Genomic DNA, 12500 nt, shown 5'->3' on the forward strand with positions numbered 1-12500 from the left:
GCCCTAAACCACGAGTGTCTCAAAGGGCTGCACAAGCCACAACGACATCCTCGGCTCAGATCCCACATCAGGGCAAGGAAAAACTCAACCCAATGGGACAGTGAGAAACTTTGGAGGGGATCTCACTAACATACTAGTGAGAGTCCAGTCCATAGTGGATCTAACATAATAGTGAGAGTCCAGTCCGTAGTGGATCTAACATAATAGTGAGAGTCCAGTCCGTAGTGGATCTAACATAATAGTGTGAGAGTCCAGTCCATAGTGGATCTAACATAATAGTGAGAGTCCAGTCCGTAGTGGATCTAACATAATATTGTGAGAGTCCAGTCCGTAGTGGATCTAACATAATAGTGAGAGTCCAGTCCATAGTGGATCTAACATAATAGTGAGAGTCCAGTCCGTAGTGGATCTAACATAATAGTGAGAGTCCAGTCCGTAGTGGATCTAACATAATAGTGTGAGAGTCCAGTCCATAGTGGATCTAACATAATAGTGAGAGTCCAGTCCGTAGTGGATCTAACATAATAGTGAGAGTCCAGTCCATAGTGGATCTAACATAATAGTGAGAGTCCAGTCCGTAGTGGATCTAACATAATAGTGAGAGTCCAGTCCGTAGTGGATCTAACATAATAGTGTGAGAGTCCAGTCCATAGTGGATCTAACATAATAGTGAGAGTCCAGTCCGTAGTGGATCTAACATAATATTGTGAGAGTCCAGTCCGTAGTGGATCTAACATAATAGTGAGAGTCCAGTCCATAGTGGATCTAACATAATAGTGAGAGTCCAGTCCATAGTGGCTCTAACATAATAGTGAGAGTCCAGTCCATAGTGGATCTAACATAATAATGAGAGTCCAGTCCATAGTGGATCCAACATAATAGTGAGAGTCCAGTCCATAGTGGATCTAACATAATAGTGAGAGTCCAGTCCATAGTGGATCTAACATAATAGTGAGAGTCCAGTCCATAGTGGATCTAACATAATAGTGTGAGAGTCCAGTCCATAGTGGATCTAACATAATAGTGAGAGTCCAGTCCATAGTGGATCTAACATAATAGTGAGAGTCCAGTCCATAGTGGATCTAACATAATAGTGAGAGTCCAGTCCATAGTGGATCTCACATAATAGTGTGAGAGTCCAGTCCATAGTGGATCTAACATAATAGTGAGAGTCCAGTCCATAGTGGATCTAACATAATAGTGTGAGAGTCCAGTCCATAGTGGATCTAACATAATAGTGAGAGTCCAGTCTATAGTGGATCTAACATAATAGTGTGAGAGTCCAGTCCATAGTGGATCTAACATAATAGTGTGAGAGTCCAGTCCATAGTGGATCTAACATAATAGTGAGAGTCCAGTCCATAGTGGATCTAACATAATAGTGTGAGAGTCCAGTCCATAGTGGATCTAACATAATAGTGAGAGTCCAGTCCATAGTGGATCTAACATAATAGTGTGAGAGTCCAGTCCATAGTGGATCTAACATAATAGTGAGAGTCCAGTCCATAGTGGATCCAACATAATAGTGAGAGTCCAGTCCATAGTGGATCTAACATAATAGTGAGAGTCCAGTCCATAGTGGATCTAACATAATAGTGTGAGAGTCCAGTCCATAGTGGATCTAACATAATAGTGAGAGTCCAGTCCATAGTGGATCTAACATAATAGTGAGAGTCCAGTCCATAGTGGATCTAACATAATAGTGTGAGAGTCCAGTCCATAGTGGATCTAACATAATAGTGAGAGTCCAGTCCATAGTGGATCTAACATAATAGTGAGAGTCCAGTCCATAGTGGATCTAACATAATAGTGAGAGTCCAGTCCATAGTGGATCTAACATAATAGTGAGAGTCCAGTCCATAGTGGATCTAACATAATAGTGAGAGTCCAGTCCATAGTGGATCTAACATAATAGTGAGAGTCCAGTCCATAGTGGATCTAACATAATAGTGAGAGTCCAGTCCATAGTGGATCTAACATAATAGTGAGAGTCCAGTCCATAGTGGATCTAACATAATAGTGAGAGTCCAGTCCATAGTGGATCTAACATAATAGTGAGAGTCCAGTCCGTAGTGGATCTAACATAATAGTGTGAGAGTCCAGTCCGTAGATCTAACATGTTGCATTCAATGTTTATTCCCATTAATTTCCCGTTAATTCCCATGGAAAGTTCCCAACTTTGACTATTCCCGGAATTTTGCAACCCTAGTTGGCATCCACAATAATCGTATCTGTTGTACCAAGATGTTTGTGAGTCTGCATCCTCACATCCCTTCTTAGTCCGGCTGCGGAGATCAATGGCGATGCGCTGCGACTACAAAGCACTCAGTGAGACATGTGTGTGCACATGCTAGCTGCGTCCAGGCGTGTTCCGCACTCCTTCATCGCATCACTCCTTCATCGCATCACTCCATCGCATCACTCCATCGCATCACTCCATCGCATCACTCCATCGCATCACTCCATCGCATCACTCCATCGCATCACTCCATCGCATCACTCCATCGCATCACTCCTTCATCGCATCACTCCATCGCATCACTCCTTCATCGCATCACTCCATCGCATCACTCCATCGCATCACTCCATCGCATCACTCCATCGCATCACTCCATCGCATCACTCCTTCATCGCATCACTCCATCGCATCACTCCTTCATCGCATCACTCCTTCATCGCATCACTCCATCGCATCACTCCATCGCATCACTCCATCGCATCACTCCATCGCATCACTCCATCGCATCACTCCTTCATCGCATCACTCCTTCATCGCATCACTCCTTCATCGCATCACTCCATCGCATCACTCCATCGCATCACTCCTTCATCGCATCACTCCTTCATCGCATCACTCCATCGCATCACTCCATCGCATCACTCCATCGCATCACTCCTTCATCGCATCACTCCTTCATCGCATCACTCCATCGCATCACTCCTTCATCGCATCACTCCTTCATCGCATCACTCCATCGCATCACTCCTTCATCGCATCACTCCTTCATCGCATCACTCCTTCATCGCATCACTCCATCGCATCACTCCTTCATCGCATCACTCCTTCATCGCATCACTCATTCATCGCATCACTCCTTCATCGCATCACTCCTTCATCGCATCACTCCATCGCATCACTCCTTCATCGCATCACTCCTTCATCGCATCACTCCATCGCATCACTCCATCGCATCACTCCTTCATCGCATCACTCCTTCATCGCATCACTCCTTCATCGCATCACTCCATCGCATCACTCCATCGCATCACTCCTTCATCGCATCACTCCTTCATCGCATCACTCCATCGCATCACTCCATCGCATCACTCCTTCATCGCATCACTCCTTCATCGCATCACTCCTTCATCGCATCACTCCATCGCATCACTCCATCGCATCACTCCTTCATCGCATCACTCATTCATCGCATCACTCCTTCATCGCATCACTCCTTCATCGCATCACTCCTTCATCGCATCACTCCATCGCATCACTCCATCGCATCACTCCTTCATCGCATCACTCCTTCATCGCATCACTCCTTCATCGCATCACTCCTTCATCGCATCACTCCATCGCATCACTCCATCGCATCACTCCATCGCATCACTCCATCGCATCACTCCTTCATCGCATCACTCCTTCATCGCATCACTCCATCGCATCACTCCATCGCATCACTCCTTCATCGCATCACTCCTTCATCGCATCACTCCTTCATCGCATCACTCCATCGCATCACTCCATCGCATCACTCCATCGCATCACTCCTTCATCGCATCACTCCATCGCATCACTCCATCGCATCACTCCTTCATCGCATCACTCCTTCATCGCATCACTCCATCGCATCACTCCTTCAACGCATCACTCCATCGCATCACTCCATCGCATCACTCCTTCATCGCATCACTCCATCGCATCACTCCTTCATTGCATCACTCCTTCATCGCATCACTCCTTCGTCGCATCACTCCTTCGTCGCATCACTCCTTCATCGCATCACTCCATTGCATCACTCCTTCAACGCATCACTCCATCGCATCACTCCTTCATCGCATCACTCCATCGCATCACTCCTTCATCGCATCAGTCCTTCATCGCATCACTCCTTCATCGCATCACTCCATCGCATCACTCCTTCATCGCATCACTCCTTCAACGCATCACTCCATCGCATCACTCCTTCATCGCATCACTCCTTCATCGCATCACTCCATCGCATCACTCCTTCATTGCATCACTCCATCGCATCACTCCATCGCATCACTCCTTCATCGCATCACTCCATCGCATCACTCCTTCATCGCATCAGTCCTTCATCGCATCACTCCATCGCATCACTCCTTCATCGCATCACTCCTTCAACGCATCACTCCATCGCATCACTCCTTCATCGCATCACTCCTTCATCGCATCACTCCATCGCATCACTCCTTCATTGCATCACTCCATCGCATCACTCCATCGCATCACTCCTTCATCGCATCACTCCTTCATCGCATCACTCCTTCATCGCATCACTCCATCGCATCACTCCTTCAACGCATCACTCCATCGCATCACTCCTTCATCGCATCACTCCATCGCATCACTCCTTCATCGCATCAGTCCTTCATCGCATCACTCCATCGCATCACTCCTTCATCGCATCACTCCATCGCATCACTCCATCGCATCACTCCATCGCATCACTCCTTCATCGCATCACTCCATCGCATCACTCCATCGCATCACTCCTTCATCGCATCACTCCTTCATCGCATCACTCCATCGCATCACTCCTTCAACGCATCACTCCATCGCATCACTCCATCGCATCACTCCTTCATCGCATCACTCCATCGCATCACTCCTTCATTGCATCACTCCTTCATCGCATCACTCCTTCGTCGCATCACTCCTTCGTCGCATCACTCCTTCATCGCATCACTCCATTGCATCACTCCTTCAACGCATCACTCCATCGCATCACTCCTTCATCGCATCACTCCATCGCATCACTCCTTCATCGCATCAGTCCTTCATCGCATCACTCCTTCATCGCATCACTCCATCGCATCACTCCTTCATCGCATCACTCCTTCAACGCATCACTCCATCGCATCACTCCTTCATCGCATCACTCCTTCATCGCATCACTCCATCGCATCACTCCTTCATTGCATCACTCCATCGCATCACTCCATCGCATCACTCCTTCATCGCATCACTCCATCGCATCACTCCTTCATCGCATCAGTCCTTCATCGCATCACTCCTTCATCGCATCACTCCATCGCATCACTCCTTCATCGCATCACTCCTTCAACGCATCACTCCATCGCATCACTCCTTCATCGCATCACTCCTTCATCGCATCACTCCATCGCATCACTCCTTCATTGCATCACTCCATCGCATCACTCCATCGCATCACTCCTTCATCGCATCACTCCTTCATCGCATCACTCCTTCATCGCATCACTCCATCGCATCACTCCTTCAACGCATCACTCCATCGCATCACTCCTTCATCGCATCACTCCATCGCATCACTCCTTCATCGCATCAGTCCTTCATCGCATCACTCCTTCATCGCATCACTCCTTCATCGTATCACTCCTTCACGTATGCCGCAGGTAACAAAAGACAGCGTGTAGGCTTAAGGAACACGTGTCCCTCCATCATGCTTTCACAGCGTCCGGCTTGCAAGCGCATGCTTGATTTGCAGCCGCCAGCGGAGCACCTGAGTGCATCCCTCACGGCGGAGGTATTTCCTTCGCCAACACGCGGCCCTCCAGACGGGAGCACGGCTGGAACTTGCCTCAACAACGTGCTGAGGAGTGGAGATTCCAGGTTGAAGGTTGATTTATGAATCCATTAAAGACACATTTGCATGGAACGCTGACATCCGCCGATTAAACGCTGCTGTGCCACTTATAAAACCTGCACTGTGCTCCGGCGTCAAGAAGCCAGCAGCGCCGGGTCACACGTTTCTTTTCTTTGCTCCTCTGCCCCCCTCTCCCTTGTGGAAGGGGGGACACAGGCCCGGTGGCCATGGATGAAGTGCTGGCTGTCTAGAGTCGGGACCCGGGGTGGACCACTAGCCTGTGCATCGGTTGGGGACATCTCTGCACTGCTGACCCGTCTCCGTTCGAGATGGTCTCCTGCTGGCCCCACTATGGACTGGACTCTCACAATATTATGTTAGATCCACTATGGACTGGACTCTCACACTATTATGTTAGATCCACTATGGACTGGACTCTCACACTATTATGTTAGATCCACTATGGACTGGACTCTCACACTATCATGTTAGATCCACTATGGACTGGACTCTCACACTATTATGTTAGATCCACTATGGACTGGACTCTCACACTATCATGTTAGATCCACTATGGACTGGACTCTCACACTATCATGTTAGATCCACTATGGACTGGACTCTCACACCATCATGTTAGATCCACTATGGACTGGACTCTCACACTATCATGTTAGATCCACTATGGACTGGACTCTCACACTATCATGTTAGATCCACTATGGACTGGACTCTCACACTATTATGTTAGATCCACTATGGACTGGACTCTCACACTATCATGTTAGATCCACTATGGACTGGACTCTCACACTATCATGTTAGATCCACTATGGACTGGACTCTCACACCATCATGTTAGATCCACTATGGACTGGACTCTCACACTATCATGTTAGATCCACTATGGACTGGACTCTCACACTATCATGTTAGATCCACTATGGATTATAGGAGCTTTAGTTTCATTTCCCTGCATCTGTTGTCGTTTATCGGCACGCTCCTCCTTTAATTTGCTTGGAAAAAGTTGATCACGCACAATAATCATCACCGTGCCCGTTCCCGCGTTCTTCCCCTCAGGTGTGTGGCGACCTTGCACGGCGGGGGCCGCTGCACCGATTGTCTTTCGCCACGCGGACGACTCGGAGGTCGCCGACCTTGCCACTCGGAATTAATGGGCTCCGGGGTCCACCCCACTTGCGCAAATGCCACTGCATGTAATGGATGGTCAATGAGAGTCGCCGGCCTTACAAAGCTAATTATGTGAACTGATGGCAGGTGTCGGGCAGGGGATACCCGCTGTGACTCACACACACACACACACACACACACACACACACACACACACACACACACACACACACACACACACACACACACACACACACACACACACACACACACACACACACACACACACACACACACACACACACACACACACACACTTTTTTGTATTTACTACCTTCTTGAGACCTTCGAAAAATGCCAACCTCTTTAGGACCACCCTTTCTAGATAAATAAAGCTTTGTATTTACAACATTAATAATATATACAAAATATGCAAATACAAAAAAATGTAAGCTTTTAGTTATTTATTTTTTCATTATTATTTTTTAACAATTTACTTCGTTATTACAGTCTCTATATACATATTTTCTTCTTCTTATTATTTTTTGTAATTCATTTTGGCCAAAGGGGGCGCATTTCTATTTCGTACACCCACTTGTTGTTACATATGTTGGCCAAAGGGAGAGCACTTCAATTTTTTTACACACACTTGTTATTTCATATGTTGACCAGAGGGGGATCACTTTTAAAAGCGACACACAGTCAATTAGAAAAATCCCTCCTTTTTGGGACCACCCTCATTTTGATAGAGTTCACCACCAGGGGGTGCAAATGAGATCACTATTTTTTGTTTTTTGTAATGTACTTAAGGCCGATGACAAATGAGTCACGGACCACAGACCACCGCACTTTGGGCAACCCAGCTGTAGAAGCTAACTGTTAATGGCCACTATAATCTTAGTTCACCCTATGGTCACATATGGGACGCGGGTTGTCTTTCGTTGGTAAGTCGTAAAATCAGCTGTTCCCCTGGCGGGTTTTTTCGGAGATGAATAGGGAAGTCCTTCTTCAGCTGCCGTCTTGTTTTATCGTATATTGCTGCCTTTGCACCTGTCATTGTTTACTTTCGTATGCACATTAAATCAACAAATATATCCTGACTTTGGAGCAATGTTCTCAGACTCTAGTATCTGGCTCTCTATTAGATGCAATGGTTTTCCGTATCGGGACCATGATTTTGGTTCTTACTTGTTCACCGGTCCTCATATGGAAGCTACTTTACCTTGTTGATGTCTCAAGAAGGGTACAAATACAAGAACACAAACACATTCTTGTATTTGTTACTGTCTTGAGCCCTCCGAAAAATGCGTACCTCTTTAGGACCACCCTTTCTAGATAAATAAAGATTTGTATTTACAACATTAATAATATATACATACTATGCAAATATAAAAAAGCTTGTTGTGAACAAATTAGTTGGAATTTCACAAGAAAAAGGTCACAATTTCAAAAGAAAAACCGTATTATAATAAATGTCGTAATTTTACTCAACGCAAGTCAAAATTTTACAAGAAAAACTGAACATTTGTGCAATGTTATGATGAAAATTGGAATTTTACTCAATAACAGTCGCAATTTTACAAGAAAAGCTTAACATTTTGGCAATTTTGTGAAAACAGTCGTAATTTTACTCGGCAAAAGTCACAATTTTATAAGAAAACTATAAAATGTTGCCGTTATTATAAAAATAATATGAATTTTATTAGGCAAAAATTATGACAAAAGTCATAAATTTACTCAAAATATGTCACTATTTTACACATACAAAAAAATTGGCCATATTGACAGAAATGTCAGAATTTTATATGACTATATATATGTATATCCCCATTTTGCATAAATAAGTTATAATTTTACGAGAAACAGAAAGAAGTCCTTTCCACCTGTCAATGTTTACTTTTTGTACGCACATTAAATCAACAAAAAAATCCTGACTTTGGAGCAATGTTCACAGACTCTAGTATTTGGCTTTCTATTAGATGCAATGGTTTTCCGTATTGGGACCATGATTTCGGTCCCAACTTGTTCACCGGTCCTCATATGGAAGGTACTTTTCCTTGTTGATATCTCAAGAAGAGTAGAAATACAAGAACACACACACAAATTCTTATATTTGTTACCTTCTTGAGACCTCCGGAAAATGCCTACCTCTTTAGGACCACCCTTTCTAGATATATAAAGATTTGTATTTACAACATTAATAATATATACATACTATGCAAATATAAAAAAGCTTGTTGTGAAAAAATTAGTTGGAATTTCACAAGAAAAAGGTCACCATTTCACAAGAAAAAACGTATTATAATAAAAGTCGTCATTTTACTCAACGCAAGTCAGAATTTTACAAGAAAAACTGAAAATTTTTGCAATATTATGATGAAAGTTGGAATTTTACTCAACAACAGTCGCAATCTTACAAGAAAAGCTTAACATTTTGGCAATTGTATGAAAAGAGTCGTAATTCTACTCGACAAAAGTCAAAAGTTTAGAAGAAAACTGAAATATAATAATAATCAGAATTTTACTTGGCAAACATGATGACAAAAGTCATAATTTTACTCAAAACATGTCACTATTTTACAAAAACAAAAAAATTGGCAATATTGTGATAAAAGTCAGAATTTTAAATGACAAATGTCCCCATTTTACATAAAACATTTATAATTTTACGAGAAACAGAAAGAAATCATTTGCACCTGTCAATGTTTACTTTTGTACGCACATTAAATCAACAAAAAAATCATGACTTTGGAACAATGTTCACAGACTCTAGTATTTGGCATTCTATTAGATGCAATGGTTTTCCATATCGGGACCATGACTTCGGTCCCAACTTGTTCACCGGTCCTCATATGGAAGGTACTTTTCCTTGTTGATATCTCAAGAAGAGTAGAAATACAAGAACACACACACAAATTATTTTACTGTTACCTTCTTGAGACCTCCGAAAAAAGCCTATCTCTTTAGGACCACCCTTTCTAGATATATAAAGATTTGTATTTACAACATTAATAATATATACATACTATGCAAATATAAAAAAGCTTGTTGTGAAAAAATTAGTTGGAATTTCACAAGAAAAAGGTCACCATTTCACAAGAAAAAACGTATTATAATAAAAGTCGTCATTTTACTCAACGCAAGTCAGAATTTTACAAGAAAAACTGAACATTTTTGCAATATTATGATGAAAGTTGGAATTTTACTCAATAACAGTCGCAATCTTACAAGAAAAGCTTAACATTTTGGCAATTGTATGAAAAGAGTCGTAATTCTACTCGACAAAAGTCAAAAGTTTAGAAGAAAACTGAAATATAATAATAATCAGAATTTTACTTGGCAAACATGATGACAAAAATCATAATTTTACTCAAAACATGTCACTATTTTACAAAAACAAAAAAATTGGCAATATTGTGATAAAAGTCAGAATTTTAAATGACAAATGTCCCCATTTTACATAAAACATTTATAATTTTACGAGAAACAGAAAGAAATCATTTGCACCTGTCAATGTTTACTTTTGTACGCACACTAAATCAACAAAAAAATCCTGACTTTGGAGCAATGTTCACAGTAATTGGCTTTCTATTAGATGCAATGGTTTTCCGTATCGGGACCATGACTTCGGTCCCAACTTGTTCACCGGTCCTCATATGGAAGGTACCTTTCCTTGTTGATATCTCAAGAAGAGTAGAAATACAAGAAAACACACACACACACACACACACACACACACACACACACACACACACACACACACACACACACACACACACACACACACACACACACACACACACACACACACACACACACACACACACACACACACACACACACACACACACACACGCGAGATTTATGCTTTTTTCTTTCCGGTGAGTCATAAAAGTAATTTCACTGCTTTAAGTCACACAGGCACCTGTAATCACACGCTGGGACACACATTTGCACCTTGTAAACACACACCTCAGTTCCGCTGCTTGGCTTTGTCACCAATAACAAGCTGTGAGCGGCAAAAAAAAAAAAAAAAACAGACACGCATGCAGTATTTATAGAGGGAAAAAAGCGCACGTGTCTTAGTATTTTTAGTACGCCGTAACGGTTCAGTGTGTACTTTTTTTTACAGCTGGGTTCCGTGTGATGGATGTTGCGGGTCCTACCTGTGCATTTCTTCAGACTGCCGGGGCGTTTGCCGTGCATGCCCAGCTTGCAGTTGAAGTTCTCCTCCCAGAATTCGGCGAACCAGACGTTCCTTCTGTTGTTCGAGAGGGAGCGGCTCCGGAAATATCGGTCAAACGCTGGAAAAGGGAACATCGGAGTATTAACGGCGTGGATAAAATCGGGCCGACTTGTCATGCCTTTGAAGTTATTTAGTGTTTGGACAAGAACTACATGCTGGACTCTCGACGCAATTTGACAAAATCTTTTCGACGGGGGAGCCTGACTGCCCTGATGGAACCATTGCTCCGGGGTACGTGAGAGATAAATGCTGGGATAATTGGAGAATCATGTGCCTCTCAGTCCTTGCCATCGAGGACGTGGAAGACATCTACCTATTTGGAACCGTGATCGCGGGGCACCTGCTGATTGGGCTGGGCATTGCTTTGGTGTATCGTCAAATTCGTAAGAAGATGGCAGCCACTCAAGGAGCCCAAAGGCTGTTCGTCGCAATGCGTGGTTTGGGCCCGGCTGTGGGAACACAGACTGTGGCGATTTCTGAACTGAATCGCAAGATGGATCACATCATGGAGAAGCTCGCTGAAAAGGAACATTTAATTGAATTTGAGAGCACCCAGCATGGACGAATGGAACAGACAAGTCATTGTTTTGTCTGCTCGCGGAAAACAAACATCCTAATCTATGATTTGACTCCCTCGAATGGCCTTGACGCTGTGAACAACAGGAACAGGCTGTTCTGAAAAACACCCCCGTGGACACCTCAATGATGGACGCTTTTGACCTCCCTCCCTCCTCAACGACACCTGGAGTCGAACTTTTGCAGATCGGCCTCAGTCTACAAAACATTACATCATCACACCCAAGACAATTGCCCCCCCCTTCACCACCGCTTGTTTCCCCTCGGGGTGATGGTCAGCTGGTAGCGCTTCATAGCAGCAGTCGACCTCCAGGGCCCCAACTCCCCGCCCCTCTGTTGCGACTTTGTCATGATTAAATGTAACATGTTTATGTGTGCATGGCATGGAGGTTTTTCCCCACTCCAGACTAGGCCCCCTTAGGAGCCCAGTCTAGATTGTATTTTTTTACTCATCTTTTTCCCCAGCGTTTTACCTTTTTCCCATCAGCATTCCTGTTCTGTAACCCTGTACACAGTTTGTTTGTCTAATCTTGAAGGGGTTTGTGCTGAAAACAAAGTTTTGTTGTACTTGTGCAATGACAATAAAGACCTATCTGCCATGATCGGGGAGGACCACGAGGTATCTTCTGGATTTAACATTCCAATGCACTCGCTGGGTAATACTTAGACTCAACGCACGCGGCTGCAAAATCCTATTGACAGCTCACGGAAGGAAACAAGAAGGCAGTTTCGGG

General features: G+C 43.8%; 1 protein-coding gene across 1 annotated transcript in view; it reads right to left on the reverse strand.

Annotated features, from left to right (window-relative positions):
• grm8a (glutamate receptor, metabotropic 8a) overlaps positions 1 to 12500 on the reverse strand; it is a 474494-nt gene that overhangs the window by 97385 nt on the left and 364609 nt on the right. The window contains 1 exon segment of the mRNA XM_062066580.1: positions 11111 to 11248. Within this exon segment, the coding sequence (XP_061922564.1) occupies positions 11111 to 11248 (138 nt within the window).

Source organism: Entelurus aequoreus, linkage group LG12, assembly GCF_033978785.1.
Source record: "Entelurus aequoreus isolate RoL-2023_Sb linkage group LG12, RoL_Eaeq_v1.1, whole genome shotgun sequence".
Taxonomy (NCBI): domain Eukaryota; kingdom Metazoa; phylum Chordata; class Actinopteri; order Syngnathiformes; family Syngnathidae; genus Entelurus; species Entelurus aequoreus.